Raw genomic sequence first — 17146 nt, 5'->3', positions numbered from 1 at the left:
CTACAAACTAAACACAAATGTTTTAGTACAGGCATTTTTCTCCGTCAGCTAAATCCAAGGGTCCTTGTGATGTAAACAAGGGTCCTTGCAACAGAAACGGAGCTACATACACCATGGTAACCTGACAAAAAAAGGGGAGAACAATGAAAATACCAAAAAGAAAGCTGTTCCTTCTCCTTATTTTTGCATATGTAGCGTTTTCACTCTATGCTGCGTATAATGTTTTCTTCAGCACCAAAGTACTATCCCGCGTTCACAGGGTGGTGAAGAAAGAGACGGGAGCACAATCGGGTAATTTCACGGAGCAGGAGGGCCGCCTAAAAACAGGAGCCGATAATTAAAAATTATATTTATTTAATTTCGCGTGGAAAGAAAATTGAATAGATAACGGTGTGTTGGGTTTGTAGGTGGTGTAAGGGATGGCGGTGCTCCATACGTTGCTGATGAGTGGAATCCGTGGGAGGATGAACAGGTGGAGTACAACTCTGCTTTGAACAAAAAGAGAGAGGCCTTCAAACAGTACCTGGGTAAAATTGACAAGAACAAACCCAAAAGATACAAGGTCCAGATATGGGGGAAAGCTGCAATAGGTAGGTCATGATCTAATGTGTCACAGCCTGAAAGGAGGTTTTGATGTCATCTAAAAATGGAAAGAATTTGCTCTGTGGCAAGATATTATGGTTTTACATATATTTTATCTCATACCTGGAGGCCTACAGAATAACCGTCATTCGTCTATCTATTTTCTTTACAGGGCTTTACCTTTGGGAACATGTTTTAGAGGGCCCCCTCAACCCCACTGACAAGGTAGCACAATGGAGAGAGGGGGAGCTGCAGTCAGGGAAGATTGATTTCAGGTAACAGATCAGAGATAGAAAGTTTAAAAGCACAAACATATAGTTTGCACTTGAGCCTTAATTACATATTTACTGAAAAAAATGTGACCCCATCCTAGTAAATCACTCTGTCTCTAGTTTCTACACAGGTCCTGCAGTGGTGCAGGGTCATGTGCCTCTGGACATGAATAGTCTGGTTTTGGTTCTCAATGGCCGCGAAAAGCAAAAAGTCACTTACTCCACACGGTGGCTGGAGCACGTCCAAACTCTGGTTCAGTCCAATACAGTGTCTCACGTTGCTGTGGTTCTGCTGGGCAATGAGCACTGCAACAACAACTGGATCAGCCCACATCTGAAGAGAAATGGTGGCTTTGTGGACCTCCTGTTTGTAGTGTATGATAGCCCCTGGGTCAATGACAAGGATGTCTTTCAGTGGCCTCTTGGTGTTGCTACGTATGTCCTCGCTTATTGTCTAATTTGTGTGTATGTGTCATGTTTCCTCTTTGAATTAGTAACGCTGTCTAATATAATGCCACGATTTTGTCTCTGTACAGATACAGACAGTTTCCAATGATCAGGCCTAATGCCCAGTTAATTACCTCCAACCGGCCATACCTCTGCAATTTCTTAGGAACTGTTTACAAAAATTCTTCCAGAGAAACACTCATGCATATTCTGACACAGTCTGGCCTGGAAAAGGATTGCATCACCACTGGGAGGGAAAAGTAAGTCACTATTTATTACCTGTTTCATTGCCTTATCTGAAAGAATAAAATCTTTTAGTTTTTTTATTGGCTGGATTATTTTTACTTTGGCTGACTGTGCTATAACACAGCTATAACAAGAGGACAAAAAGTTGAGATATTTAGAATAGTATAAAGAACATCTTGCCACTAAGGCCGTCCTAGTGTATCTTTGTGAAACTATTAATGTCTACAGTAAGCTTCATGGTCAAGCGGTTTCAAATTATTAGTCTTGCATAGTGAAATCCAAAACTTATTTAAGTTTTAGGGAACCAAACGACTTTGGTTAAAATTAGACATCACAGAGGCCTAAGCTTTTAATCCACATGTGGGCAAAATATAGGGCAAATCAACTGAATCTGACCAAAATCTCCTTAAAGAAAAAGAAAAATGAATAAGAAAGAGGATTATGCTAAGGAATGTCAAGGAGAATAACTGCAATAAGTCTTCACTGCCATTTAAGTCCATTTCAGTGCAGTGCGGTTCATCAGTAATCTACGCAGTAGCGAAGATCAAACAACTGGCAAGATAAATGCTAATTTAAGGGCTGATAAAGAATTTAATTGTTAATTTTTAATGTTAGCAATATTTATGTTATGATTGATTTATTCAGTGTGTACCCCTACAGATAATTCATCTAAGCCATTCGTCTAAGAAAATCCCATTGCTGGTTTAAATCTTTTAATATCAAGAAAAACTGATGTGCTAAATCATTGAACGCTGCCACATCAACACAAACACTTGTTTCCTGGTTTTACTGTGAACAGCTAAGGCTTTCAGATACATTTTTAAATAAAGAAAGTAAATAATAAAATTAAGCCTTTAAGATAATCAAGCCCTAATTATATAGGCATAGATAATTATGACACGTGCTCAGTTTTCCACTTATATTTAGGTTATGGCAATTTTGTACCAAGAAACACTTCATTTAAGTTTACTTTTCTGACTTGTTTAATAATAAATGGAGCTGAGGTGAGACAGCTTTGAGTTCTAAATGTAAATTACATGGAACAATATTATAGTATATTTCTGTGTTTATAGGGGTAGCTTAAACTGTTGACTGAAATATCTCCCCTTCTTACCTGCCACAGGTGGCTCCCTCAGGAGACAGCAGACAGTCTGAGACGCTATCAGACAGCTCTGGCCCAAAGCGAGCTCACTCTCTGCCCAGTTGGGATCAACACAGAGTCTTACCGCATCTACGAGGCCTGCTCTTATGGCTCCGTGCCCGTGGTGGAAGATGTGATGACACCTGGGAGCTGTGCAGCAGGGCCCAGCTCCCCGCTACGACTCCTAAAAGCTGCAGGGGCGCCCTTCATCTTCATCAGCGACTGGAAGGAGCTCCCAGCCATCTTGCAGAGGGAGAGAGGGATGACACAGGAGCAGAGGGTGGACAGGAGGAGGAGGCTGCTGGAGTGGTATTCCAGCTTTCGTCAGCAGATGAAGGAAAGGTTCACCGAGGTCATCGAAGAGACCTTCTTCAAAAACGGCTGACTGTGGTGCTTCTAAATATCAACGGGGTGGTTGACAGTTAAAACTGATTTTATTTATTTTATGGTTTGTGGAAAAATGTGATGTACTACTGACATAGTGAAAGTGGTGATGTTCTTTTCAATATTCTGGCGCAGGTTATTAAAAAAATAATTTATGTGTGTAGTAAAGTTGTAAAGCTGCCATTACTAGTCAGAAAGGGGCCTCGTGATATTTAAGTATATTCATCATCTAAATGTTTACAACTGTGGAATGTACAGGAATTTAGAGATAGAGGATTATGAACTGCCTTTGCATTTTAAAAAAACAACCCATAATTTACTTTAAGTATGTTTTATGTGTTTTTAAGTAATTCTTATTGTGATTTTTAGGAAACACTAAATAATATGTGTAGAAGAGATTGCAATGTGTTTGCACCATTTTTAACACCCTGATATCCTTTTGAAATCTTTTCTCTTTGTGAGCTGCTTGCAAATGGATGTGGTTGGGATGAAATGTTTTGCTTTGTGGTAAAAAAAAAAAAAATCAGCTGTTTTATATTTATTTCAGTTCTGTGCTGCATGTGTGTGGGGATTTCTTTTTCTTTTTTTTTTAAAGACAGTGCAGTAAAATAAAATGGAGCATTGTCCTGAACAGAAATGTGAGGTTGTGCTTTCATTGTGCCTGCAGATGGCGCTGTGGACCAGTTAAATGTCAGTGGATGCGATGATCTCCAGTGAAATGTAATGCAGACGCTTTTTTAAGTGGGGAAACTTACTTTTCACATAAGCTAATAAACACGAAACATGCCGTAAAACTAAGGAGAAACTTCTGGATGTCTACCAAACTAGTGTATTTGAGATGTATAGGACACAGATCGATATTAGCTAAGAATATATTGATGCGTGGTCATTACCAGGAATTATGGGGTTTCTCGCTGTATTTCAGCTAGAGCTGTGCACAGGTGTGCGGCCACACGTTTAGTCTACCCTGTAGAGCACTCAATGTCTGTAAATAATTAAAAAAAAAAACTAAAAATGTCGTTTTATTTTGATTTAGAAAGAAAATATTGAATGAAAAACTAATATAATGTGACGTCTATTTCAAGTTACGTATAAGTAGTTTGTCCCTAATAAGGACAAAAAGCCTTCAGGTTTGGCAGCAGGAGTGTCCGTCAGGGCGCGGATGTCCACTACTGTGGAGATCCCTCCCTCCCTGTCCTTCCTACCTCCAGCTGCTGCGTGCTGCAGTCGGCTTGCCTGCCCTGTCTGCCTTTTCGCCTGCTGGGAGTTGAGTTGTAGGGTCGGGGGTGGGGGGCGAGAAAGCGTTGAGGGAGAGCGAGCATAGGGGGGGTACGTGTGGATGTGTGGGTCTCAAACTGGAAACCACCACCAAAGCGGCGCAGACTCTTAATCATTCAAGCCGACTTCCAAGCCCTTCGGACATGCTGTTGACACTACTTCTGCCGGAAGGACCCTAAACTTGCGCGATTGTTTTTTCTTCTTCTTCTGTGGTTTCAGCATCGCTGTCGCGCTGTGCCGACTGCTCGGATAGTTGAGAGGATTCATTGGTTGGAGCAGGATTGCGCATTGGCCCAGCCGTGTATCCGCCGCGTATCCTGAGGGAAGAAGAACAATGAAGCGATAAACATTTCCTCCTTTTTCCAAGTCCCGCTGCAGACTTAAAAAAATCTCGGTGCTTCTTCCCCTGGCTTTCATTTTTCTCGTGTTGTTTGGGATGCGTCGGTAGCTGTAGGATCCCGCTTGTTGACAGTTTTTTTTTTTTTCTTTATACAAGAAGTTTACAACAAGTTTCGGACATAGGAAGACGGAAAATGTCCACACCGAGGTTCAAAAAGGATAAAGAAATTATCACGGACTACGAGAGTCAAGTCAAAGGTAAGGGGAGGGTTAAATGTTTCTCTGGGAAATGCGCTTGTAAGAGCTGCTGGGAGAACCGAGAAAGGACTAATTGGGACCAGGCTGGTTCATCACTACCTGCATGAGTCATAGCTAGTGATGGTGGTCACTGGCTATGACTTGTGGTGAGGTGGATTAAGAAAGAAAGTTGGTGTAAATGACCCCCTTTTGGTCAAGTCAAACGAGGACATGTCTTTCCAAGAGGTCCAGCCTTCATATAACTTGGATATCTGTAAAATGACTTGGAGGGCTGCCACAGCTCAATAATATTTGTGCCAGCAGGACAAAGTTAGGGATGTAGTCAGCAAAATAAATCATTAGTCACATTTCAGGAAGGGTTTTTAGTCTTGCATAGTTTTGCATGTGAAAACCACTGAGAACGCTCAATAGACTGACACTGGTTCAAAGAAGCGATCACTATCTTTCACATGGCTTCAGGCCTGTAGCCTTTAAAAATAAATAAAATAAAATCTGTTATTTTAAGGCTGTATGTCCACACATTGTCCTTAACAACCGAGATGCTTGTAATTATTCCCACTTGGCCTGTTGCATTTTTAGTCACGCTTGTGTGTTATAACTACCTGTTACTGTTGAGATTTTTTCTTGAACTCTAGCTGGTGTGGGACTTTTGTCGTTAAGCCATTGTTCCCATAATATCACAGCAAGGTTATGCAACTGGAGAGGTGAGAAAGGACAAGTTCAGGCATCACAGATACACACAAATTAACTTTGAGTGAACTGCTCAGGGGCACTTAAGAAGTAGTGGATGGTTAGTATTCTATGCCAATTTGTTTCCCACTTAATGCCACACACACTTTAAAACTTAAAACTGCTCAGTGACTAGATTAAGGTATGTGATTTAAAGGTGTGCTTCACTGATGTCGCCCCTAACTTATCTTGTCTCCTTCAAGTCCCCCGTTGGCTTATTCCCAGACAGAAAAGGCAGTTGCTGCTCCAGGGTAACCATGGGGATTTGGTCCCCAGCCTACCAGCTCTGTTCCTCAGTGCTATTAATTTGCAGAAATGCCACCTATTCACCTCCCATAGCCAGCCTTAACTGCTGAGAAAAGAGGAGAGGTTAGTGGTGGTTGGTGGGGCTTTAAGAAGGGTATAGAGAAGTGTTGGTTGAGGAATTACAAGATTGCATGAAAGCAAGCTATCATTTGCCAAGGGTTGTTCAGAACCCCATCCCCCTGCACCCCCCTGTAAGGATGACTAAGGGCTTTCAGAAGATGATGCACAGTCATAAACGATGTCAAACAAGACATGACTTGGCCTCCCAGTTGTCTCGAGGAAGTTGGTGTGTTAATAAAAAGCACCTGATGCTGAGAATAGCTGCTGCTTGACAGCACCAGAAGAGCCTCAGTAAATCAAAGTTTAAGTGTATTGTTTTGTTGAATCTAATTCTGAGGCTAATGCTCTGAAGCTTGTCATGCATTGTAAATATCCTCTAGGTAGGATATTTTTCTTCGGGGGAGTTAACATCACAGGCGGTGCACAGCTATTTGCATAAAGTACTGTTCTGGTTCTTTTTGCATTGTAAATAACCCGTGGGTATTCCATCTGAGGGATGCATTATTTATTATCTTTCAAATGTATGTTCCAAAAACGACTGATTGAATTTATCTTTAACTATAATTAACCACAGGTAAACACTGTATTTCTTATCAATACTGTGTCGTCTGAAAAAGAAAAAGAGGAATCTTTATTAGGTCGGTGTTCGCCTGCAAAGGAAGACTTGTTTTGTTTTTTTTGGGGTGGGGGGGTAGCTGCTGGGCTCATTGGGATATGAGTAAGTAGTACAGGAAGAAAATGCTTTGTAGTGTAGTAGCACGGTTTCTGCATTCAGAAGAGCAGCTCCTGATTCAGCGATTGTAAAGCCTTTTATATGTTAAGGGTGGTAATGAGTGGGGTTTAATCTGCAATGACCGGTGACAGCCAGAGGCAGAATCTGGTGAACAGACATTGATTACTTTAGAAGTAGAACAACAAGCATCCTAAAAAACATCAACAACTGGAGCCAACACTCTGATGTTTTGGCCAATATTCTCCCCGTCTCACAGCTTTTAAAAAGTACAGAATTTTCACAATATTTTGACAGAGATCTGGAAGCCAGTTTTGCTGCATCTTACATAAGCACACTGATCTGTAGCCTCAAACCCTCTGCCTTGATTTTGACAGGAGACTTGCATCGTTACACCAACAATTCATGCTTCTTCCTTTTTTTTCCCTGCGACTCATCATTTTCATATTTGTGCTCAGCATGCTTGTGCTTAGTGGGATTGCTATTCAAGTCAGTAAATGTGATGTATTTAAAGTAGCTTTCCACGGTGACTGTCTGAACGCTTTCCTACAAAGTCTTACACTACTGTTCCCTGGCCTGGTTTGTCATTCAGCTAACATTCGTTTCATAAGTCCCGTCCAATAGCCTTTTTTAACCTCCTACGAGAAATGTAAAGCAAGTCATTTTGGCAATTGAAGGCAGTTATCATTTTATTGACAATGCTTTGTTGCATGGGGATTTAATTCTTTATAACTGCTAAGAATTGGCATCTACATCAAGACTCGGCTTGATCTGGGAAAACAAAAACATTAAGGAGATTGGGTTAAGACAGTGGAGTTTGTTTGTGCCTTATAACGTGCATCAGTTGCAGTCAATTAAAGTAATTGTAAACCAGCAAGTGAAAGCTTTGGGTACATTGCAATTCTCTGTGTGCCTCTGTTTCTGTGGACTGGTGGAACGGGGCAACACTGTCTGCAATGTTGTGGGTGAAATGTCGGTTTGATGTCAGGCTCTAGCTTGCTGTTTGTGTCCTGGGGGTTGTGACTCAGATGGCAGAACCCGTTAAAACCTCTGACAGGGGTCCTCTCCTGGATCATTATAAAGGCTGACCCTTGACCTGACTTCACTGCTCTTTGAAATCAGAGCTCTGCCCCTTTGCATACAAAGAGAATGGTCCCTCCATGTTTGTACGCAGGGGGATTAAAGGAAGGAAACTGCTGGGAGGTTGTATGGTGGTAATTACTTTTCAAATAGCTAAGAGTTGTCTTGTGGTTAAAAGTGTGATTAGTTAATTTACTTCACTATCAGCACAAATTACGTCTCTTCAAATGCATGGGGGCGTGCTTGTGGATCATCATGCATTGCATGTGATGTTCATGTGACGTCAGGTTATCATGTGGGCGGATTTTTGCTTTAACTCTGCCTGCTACCAAGCTTTAGCATGGAGAGTAGTCTATAGAGGCTGTCTTTATTTATTTAGAATAGTCTAGAAGAAGTACTGTGAGATATAAAACACTGGGAAGTTTTCACAATACTTCAGAAAGTAATCTGTTTAGACAAAATCAGTTTGAAGAGGGATTTCACAAAGAACCCGAAAATAGCCATTAGCCAATTTTACATCCTTGGGTACATAATTTCATGTTTCTGGTATTCCAGTTATTAATGTCAGTATCATAAATATTGAATTTGTAACATTAGAAGTTTGTTACATTTGATCTAGTCGCTGATAGATTGACGGACTGTTTGTTGGTTGTTTCATACTTTGGGTTAATCCAGATAGAGCAGCTGTCTGAGCAGACTCCTATTTCCCAGTGTCACCTTTGCCTCCTCCTTCAGTAAATATTATCAGATGTGAGTTTGAAGGTGTGAATGGCTCTGAAGCCAGCTGTCAGTATAACATGACCCTTTTTGCAACGGTCAGATTTTTTTTTTTCCCCATTAACACCAACCTGTAGTTACACCACCAAGCCTCTAATTTCAGCTCAGCTTTCTTCTACATTGCTTTTTGCCAACAGCCAATCAGTTCACACAAAGAGCCATTTTACTAACAGTATTGCACTTCCCACAACAGTTAAGTTGTAACCAATACCGCGGTGTACATTGGTGGATGTGTGATGCTCCATCTTGGCAGAGTGTTGATGGAGTTTAAAGGCTGCAAGACTAACGTAATTCTAACCCCTCCTGGATCACTTCTCCACAGTATCACACATCCGTTCACACACTTATCATCAATTTTTAACCCCCCCCCCCCCTCCAAACTTCTATAACTGTGGGTGTTTGTAATGGGCTCACATGCAGTGGTATGGCACTGGGTGTTGTCTTTGTGCATGGGTGTGTGTTTGCATGGCTGGGTGAATTGTTATTGACAGCACCATCTGTGGCCATTCACCCTTTTTGTAGTTTTAATAAACTCTGCTGAGCACAAGCAAAGCTTCACATTCCCTGCTGCTCGTTATTGTCACCACAAAGGCTACCGGGACCTTACTGCAGCCCCCCACGCTGACCATCAACAAGGAAAAAAAGAGCCAAACCTGCCCCCATTCATGTCACTATATTCCCCAAACCAAACAAACATGTTGCCTGGTGTATTGTCTTCAGATCCAGTTAATTCAGTTTCTTCCCAGAAATGTACCCTACTGCAGTGTGACCGAATAAATTGAAAGTAAAGTTTTGGACTAAATGGTTGGCTTTTGTTCCTCTTTTTTTCTTCTTTCAACTACTATTTTCCTTCTCTCTGGTGATGTTGGCGCAAAAAGAAGAATCCATGTAAGTGCCTAGTAATGAGCTGGATGAGATCCAGTGTGTTGCTGCACTGGATTAGCTAATATGAGGTGCAGGGTATAAATGGAACAAGACCGTGCTTGAAGAAAGTAAAACCGGAATTAAAAGCGAAAGTTTAAAGTAAAAAGGAGGTTTTGTTGGGGATTTGCAGAGATTTTGGTTACTCTCTGGACAACCTTAATTTCTTTGAACCATGGCTGAGGCCCAACAGATGGACAGACAGGAAGGCAGATAGACACAGTTTGACTACCAGGCCATGCTGCTGTCTGCCACCCAGTAGGCCTGGATTAGGGGTAAGAAGATTGGGGGAAGGGAGAGGACAGTATGAGGCCAGGGCAGGAATAAGTGAAGGCGGAGGTCACAGGCTCTGACTTGGGTGACTTGTTTTAAACTGCGTCTGTGTGTTCATCCGATTCATCTGCGGCTCTAAGCCGTTTATGTGGTTAGCGGTGGTGAAAGCTTTTTAAGATGAGTGCAAACATTCTATAAGTGAAGTCTCTCGTTAGTCCTTGTTCTGGGTTCCCTTAAACAATGTGACATCTGCCACTTTGGTTGCTTTTTTTCCGCCTGTGTCAGTGGTTTGGCTGACCATGACCAGGGAAGCTGAAGCTTCTTTGCTGAGGTAGTTTATTCATCAGCCACAAAGAGGGTACTGTACTAAAAAAAAAAACCTCTTTGTGATTGTTTTGGTTGCTAGCAAATTACAGTGGTCAACTGTTTACATCGATAACATCGACTTGTCTGCAAATATTTGTCATTTATTTACTCTCTAAGCTGTAGTAAAGCTTAAAGTGACACACAAACCAGAAATGTAGAAGTGTAAGTTATGCCTTGCTGCTGCAGTCAAAACGGTTCAAAATGTGCAACTTCTATCTTGAAGGCAAACATTTTCCATTTACAGTTTGAATCACACTTTTCTATGTTTGACTACTGCTTGGTGAATAATTTGCAGATGACTCTGCATCTTCCAAGCAAACTAATTTGGCAACTGTGCCAATCTGCTACTAACCAAAACGGTTGCAAGGAGGTTTTCAGTGCAGTAACGCATGCCTCTTGGCAATCAGTTTCACACTAGAGGCTGCCAGCAATCACTTGCCAACCAGTTGCAGAATACACACTTTTCCTTGTGACTGGTGGTTACCAGATGGTCACTGACTGGTCTCTAGAGCTGTGTGGGGGAAAAGTTTCTCCTTTTAAGAAAGAGAAACTGAAAATATTCTACTTTTTTCTGGTCTTTTGCACAAACAGAATGTTTACGTAATATTTTGGCTTAATTAAAGCCTAAACCAAAGTGATAAAAATATACAGTCTATTATTAACAACTGTGCTCACTTCTACTGATCTTGAGCCTTCGTTTGTGCCTGTTTACTTTTCACCTCTGATTGCCTTTAGTTGGCAGCCTTCCCAGCATTCTTGAAATAATGGAATTCAAAACAATCAAATGTATGACAAGACTGACAAATAATATTTTGCTGGCAAGTCGAGCCTTGTTGGTGTTCATCAAATAGTTACCCATATTCCCAGCACCTGACAAAGATGATTACGCTAGTGATTTGGTGTATTGAAGAAATGTATTTTCTTTTATAATTTCCGCTATATGCTCAAGTGAAATATTTGTATTTGAACGTGTGCATACTTAAAGACGTGTAATATCCTTGAACTCAACAATTCAACTTCTTTGCTGGTTTTGCACACCATCTGGAATGTGTTCTTGCATAACACTGTCTTGGTCAGGCAGTCCATGCGTAATCTGGAAGAAAAAAATGCATTCAAATTGTATAACATTTCCCTACTTCTTAAAATTTTTACAAATTAACAGGCTTTGTGATACTTGACAACATGAAATTGCAAAGGTGAAGAAAGCACCTCTTAATAATAGGGCTGGGAAAATCATCAAAGACCCCAGTCACCCATCACATGGACTCTTCACCCTCCTGCCCTCTGGGAGGCGCCACAGGAGCCTCCGGACTAAGACCACCAGGTACCGGAACAGCTTCTTCCCCACAGCTGTCAGACTCCTGAACTCTGCCTCCTGACATCTGACCCACGTTAAACTCATGGACTGAACATACACACACCCACAATGGACAACTGTACCCTCAAACACAATAATAACATGGACTGAACCACCACTCACAACCACTAGCACTTTATATAGCCTCTGTAGAAACTATCTACACCCTCACTTATCTTAACTGCACTACTGTATAGCTCTGTGTAAATAATCATTCTGTACATTCGATAATCTTTAATCCTACAACTGTTTACAACTTGCATAGTTCCCATTTCTGTATAGCTGTATATCCCAGATTCTGTAAAGTTATTTATTTCATATTCTGTATAGTTTTTCATATTTATATCCTGTTCATAGCTTGTACTCACTACAGCCTGTACATACTTAGTTATAGAATATTCACAACATACTTCATACCGTGTACATTATAACATACCATAATAGACCCATTTCTGTAATATACTTACATATCTATACTATTGCTAATATATATTGTAATATATCTATATCACTAAAGCACTTCTGGATGGATGCAAACTGCATTTCGTTGCCCTGTACCTGTGCATGTGCAATGACAATAAAGTTGAATTCTATTCTATTCTATTCTATAATCTCAAATAAAGAGTTTCTTTGGGTCTGATAAATGCTGGTGCATGAAATGTATTTTGCATCAAGTATGAAACTTTGTTTCCAAGACAATTTCTTACTTCACAATCTGCCATAAACTGTCTTTCCCATCTAGCCTTAACGCTGGTGAACAAGCTTAATGTAGTGATCCTGTGGCTCCTCCTTGCCCCCCCCCACCCCACCCCCCTTTTTTTCTTTGTTCTACTTTGACCTCATGACCTGAGGAAAGAGAGCTTTTAGCCTGCCGCCCTCCTGATCTATAGCCAGAGACCACCCCTTGAGGCACAACTACCATGTTGGGCTGCTGCCCTGAGGAGATTTCGGGGGTGGGGTTATAAAATCTAGTCAGAAAGATGTCAACAAAATGACTAATCTTTTTTGTGTGTGTAGGTCTGATTGACCATAGGTTAAAGACAAGAAGTCACCCATGTCTTTCATCTAAAAATATAATTGAGTACTGCTGTTGCGGACACCACAAAGTCTGTATTAATGTAGGGAGGAACTGGAGAGTTTTCCACGGTCTCAGCTTATCAGCCTTGCAATAAACGATCATTGTGGGTTTGCAGGAGGAGGAGGCACGAACTGAGTGTACAGCAGCCGGGGCTAGTGTTCGAGGAGCCTCAGGCTGGGCTTATGAGCTCTAGTCTGAACTCTGCTCCACCCTCCCTTGGGATGGAAACTGGAGCAAAAACTGTGGTTCCAGCCACAGATATGTGGGGTGCTTGGAGAGGAAAAAAAAAAGCGCCATTTAGGGATAAAGGTCTGTCAGCCATGTTCCTCCCCTCCTCTTGGAGTCCTACTTCCAGCAGTCACATGTGGAGAGAGTCCCACTTAGTCCTCTTTGAGCTGTTGTTATATCCCTTCTCACTCTGTTTCTAAGCCTGAAAGAGAGTTTCTCCCGAGATAACTAGTACTGAACGGTTAAATAAACCTAAGGGAAAAGATAACGCTGTGTATTTATAGTTCTGTTTTATCATTACAATCATCATGGAAAATGTAACTTTTCCTGAAAACTCTCCTTGCTTCTATGCAACACTGTCCAGCTGTTTATTGTGGTTATTATCGAATAGATGAAATGGCCAATATTTGTGCTTGCTTGTGGTTTAAAGTTAGATGAAAGTTAATTGTAGCACGTTTACTACTCCCTCACCGATTTATCCTAAAAGTTCATAATTGATATGTTTGGAGCATGCGTCTTCATGGTATTCTGTTTCCGTCAGTCTGTCCGTTTTGCTGTTTGTCCTCACTGACCCTCGGTTGGAAGCCTTCTCGCCAGGACAGCTTTGCCCTTTAGTCAGCAAACTGCTGACCTTTGATCTTTGACCTGAATTCCAAAATCTAAGCTCTCGCACTTCTGTTCACTTGGTTGGTTGTGTCTTTTGTGTAAATATCATGGCTTGCAGACAGTCAGAAGATTAATGGACGACTTTTAAGTCAAAGTTGTCTTTTTGTGCAACTTAACTGCTCAGTTACTGGCAAGAGACAAACCAGTTCTTACAGCTGAAATTAGTAATCGGTAAAAAAAATTTCATCATATTTTTCCAAGAAAAATAACGTTTAAGATTTAAAATCAGTAACTAAACAAGGAACTCAATTGCCCACTGCTTCTAAAATTAAATGGCAAAAGGCATTTAGATTAACTGGCACTTTAATACATTTTTTTGCAGTTGACAGATTTCAAGATTTGTTGTCTGAATGAAGCTGTGAACTTTTCCTCTTGACCAGTCTACTGCATATAGTCTTACAAATTTTACCCCTAGATTCACTAAATTCAGGGTTAATGTAAATTAGTACAGACAGTTTTGTTTTCTTCTTTTTTGTGGCAGAAACCTTAACAGTGTCCTCATTTACTGTGGTTGAAATGCAGGTAAAATTCCAAAGTACCTTAGAACAGCGGTCCCCAACCTTTTTTGCGCCACGGACCGGTTTATGCCCGACAATATGCCCGGCCTTTAAGGTGTCGCGGATAAATACAACAAAATAAAACTAGTACCGGTACCGAAAAAAGGAAGATTTATTCATAACACACGTGAAAAGACCCAGGAAAACCGAGTTAACGATAAAAACGATAACAAAATAACGCTAAAACCGATAAAAACCCTGAAAACCATACATTTCACACCCGAGCCTCAACTCTCGTGGCCCGGTACCAAACGACTCGCGGACCGGTACCGGTCCGAGGCCCGGGGGTTGGGGACCGCTGCCTTAAAAGGTTTGTAAGCCAGTAGAAATTTCTGGTATGAGCTACTAAGCCTTGAGTTAAACTATACTCGAGTCCAATGAAGATATTCAGATCTCATTTCTAATTGTATTAATGGTAAATGGCCTGTATTTGTATAGCGCTTTTCTAGTCCCTAAGGACCCCAAAGCGCTTTACACAACCTGTCATCCACCCATTCACACACACATTCACACACTGGTGATGGCAAGCTACAATGTAGCCACAGCCACCCTGGGGCGCACTGACAGAATGTCTGTATGAGAAAAAAAACATAATAAAAAAGATGCAGAACTGCTTTATTTTCTGGTGGATTTTTTTTTGTAGGTTAGGGTGAAGTGCAGCATATTGCAAGAAGTCTCTGCGGAGTCTGACATCCCATTTTATTACAGTTTAATAGGAATGGAGTGAGCTGCGAAGAAAGTTCTGGTTTTTGTTTTTTATGCTTTCTGTTTTGTTTTGGGGTTTGTTTGTTTTTAGATTGGTCTGGTCTCTCCTGATGTGCCCTATTTCTCTCAATCCAAAGTGGAGCATGATACCAACCATCATGAAGAAAATAGTCCACAAAACTTTTTTTTTTTAATCTCCTTAATTATAGATGGTGATCTGCTTTTAGGATGACAGAATCTGCCACCAGTATAGCTGGGGAATAAGATTGTTCAGAAAAAAAATTAAAATGTAAACGTGTGTGTGTGTGTGTGTGTGTGTGTGTGTGTGTGTGTGTATACACTTGCGCAGTCAGCTTTCCAGCAGGCGCACAAGCACTGTGGACATGCCTCATATATCTTACTTTTTAATCAGGCAGTGTGGAGGAAGCTCCCGTCTACCCTTGGGTCCTGTGATTTGTCCTGGTTAATGATGTGTCAGAGGGACGTGATACATAGTAACCTGGCTGGTTGTGTGGCACATGCACGATGGTGCTATGGTCACTTGCAGAAAAATAGGGTGGCCTTCATGTCCTGAGCCTTCGGGGGGACAGAGAAAGAAATGGCTAGTTTTGCTTGCCTTACAGTAAAAAGACAAAGGGCAGTGAAAACTGATCTGTCTGTTCTTTTATTCTTTCGCCCCCTTTTGTCCTTTGCTGTCACACTCTTAACAGCTGCCCCACATTCTCCGATCTTTCTTGTGCTAATCCAAAAGCCCTGGGTGGATCCTGTTGGGGTTGCCTTCTGCATGCAAAACTGGCATTTGATTTCATCTGTCCGGTCTTGACAAGTTTGTTTTCCACATAGGTACCATGGCAAAGGGTTTAACGAGATATTCTGATGGACATTTATTCTGTTCAAGATGTGTCATCTCAGCCCCTGAGAACAAGACTGAGAGCCTGCTCTCAGTCAAGCGTGGGTACTTTAAAAAACGGAGAGAGGATTGGCAGTTAAAGCCTCCCTGAGGGTAGGTCTGAGGAGATAACAGAACGTAACTCTCTGTCACTTCCTCCATATTGGCTTCCACTATAATTATCTGGAAATGAGGTCTTTGTGAAGCCTCCTCGCTCTTTTGTTTTCGCTCTGTGTGCGTTCACGTTGGAGCTGATAGTGTTAGCCTGTCTTAGCCTCTGGTGCCCTGCGAAGTGTGGGTTGGGACCATTGTGGACTTTTCGTTCTTCACAGATTTGCTTTCACCACCAGATGCCTTGTGAGAAATCAATCCCTGCTGCTCGTGACTGGGACTGTGACAAGGGGAGTGATTGGGCCTCGGGCTACAGTGAGATCGCTCTGTCTGAAACCTGAGTGAGGGCCAAGATAAGGGTGTGATTTGAGCTACAGCAAGTACAGTTGTTTTGTTTTTTTTAAGCTAGGATCAGAGAAAAGACCTAAGTAGAGACCATCTTATGATGGATTTACACCAACTATGACACCACCGAGTTCTCTGACCACACCTATCTTTGAACTCTGCTTTCATTTTGCTGACTACTACACAGAGTCCTTAAGTTTGTCCTCATGGATTGGACGTTGGCTGTCTTTGAACTCAACATTCATTTTGATGTCAAATAGAAGAAAGTGCTCCCTTACTTCCAAATCTGCCACAGCAGATGGAGCCGCATATTAGATTTGACATACATTTCTTCATCGGATGCCCTTCCTGATGCAACCCTCCCATTTATCTGAGTAGGCACCAGCACTAGCATGTTACCACCGGAGGCTAGGTTTGTGTCTCCACCTGGTTGGAAGGCAATATATGAACAACTACACTGCACGACTGTGTCTTGTGCAGTGTTAACAGTTTCCTCTTAGATTTAAATAAATAAAAAAGACACTTGCTAAAGTACTCAAAACCATCATTACTGCTACAGTAGATGCCCATGGGCAGTTTTATTCATGCATGTGGTCTGAGAACTCATTGGTGCTGGGGGTGGTGTAATCCCCTGGATGGTTTGTGACTTGTTTTGTAGGTGTTCACTCAAAATCGGCTTGATTATTAGTGATTATATTCATTTACCAAAATGATTGCAATTGCTGTCCTGAACATCACACAAACACATTTCAATTAAAATCAAAGAATATTCTTCTAATGTTACACCTGAGAGGAAAGCTGTGGCAGTGCTGAATTCACCTTCTGAATACCACGAAGGAATGAGCTGGTGTAACACATTTGCTCATTCCAACTTTTTCTTTCTAATCTTTTCCTTGTCAGGTGATGATCTTCACAATTTAGGATGGGGAATATGTTGGAAATATTTATCTGTGCCTACTTTTAAATATCCTAACTCAGCTCCACTGCAGGAAGCCATCTGAATCAAAGCAGGCTCATTATC

General features: G+C 41.4%; 2 protein-coding genes across 6 annotated transcripts in view; both read left to right on the top strand.

Moving 5' to 3' along the window:
• The first annotated feature begins 67 nt into the window (after window positions 1-67).
• Window positions 68-3709, top strand: rxylt1 (ribitol xylosyltransferase 1). The gene is made up of 6 exons (XM_085281628.1): window positions 68-291; window positions 408-590; window positions 755-857; window positions 975-1289; window positions 1391-1561; window positions 2671-3709. The coding sequence occupies exons 1-6, from the start codon at window positions 144-146 to the stop codon at window positions 3071-3073; spliced, it is 1323 nt and encodes a 440-aa protein (XP_085137754.1). The 5' UTR covers window positions 68-143; the 3' UTR covers window positions 3074-3709.
• Window positions 3710-4374: 665 nt separating this feature from the next.
• Window positions 4375-17146, top strand: part of srgap1a (SLIT-ROBO Rho GTPase activating protein 1a) — a 77194-nt gene continuing 64422 nt past the window's right edge. For all 5 annotated transcript variants that reach the window (XM_085281626.1, XM_085281625.1, XM_085281624.1 and 2 more), the window contains exon 1: window positions 4375-4947. In XM_085281626.1, the coding sequence (XP_085137752.1) occupies window positions 4884-4947 (64 nt within the window). In that variant the 5' untranslated portion in view covers window positions 4375-4883. The remainder of the gene's footprint in view (window positions 4948-17146) is intronic.

This window comes from Mchenga conophoros, linkage group LG7 (assembly GCF_057382185.1).
Source record: "Mchenga conophoros isolate Kocher_MC1m ecotype Shallow Benthic linkage group LG7, M_conophoros_male_GT1.1, whole genome shotgun sequence".
Taxonomy (NCBI): domain Eukaryota; kingdom Metazoa; phylum Chordata; class Actinopteri; order Cichliformes; family Cichlidae; genus Mchenga; species Mchenga conophoros.
The sequence above is the reverse complement of the archived record's forward strand: the minus strand, read 5'-3'. Positions and strand labels throughout refer to the sequence as shown.

Excerpts from the sequence above, each read along its gene's own strand:
- rxylt1 (XM_085281628.1), top strand. The coding sequence starts at position 144 with ATGAAAATACCAAAAAGAAAGCTGTTCCTTCTCCTTATTTTTGCATAT. Across the intron at positions 1,290-1,390 it reads TGGCCTCTTGGTGTTGCTAC|ATACAGACAGTTTCCAATGA; the intron begins GTATGTCCTCGC and ends GTCTCTGTACAG. Across the intron at positions 1,562-2,670 it reads ATCACCACTGGGAGGGAAAA|GTGGCTCCCTCAGGAGACAG; the intron begins GTAAGTCACTAT and ends TACCTGCCACAG.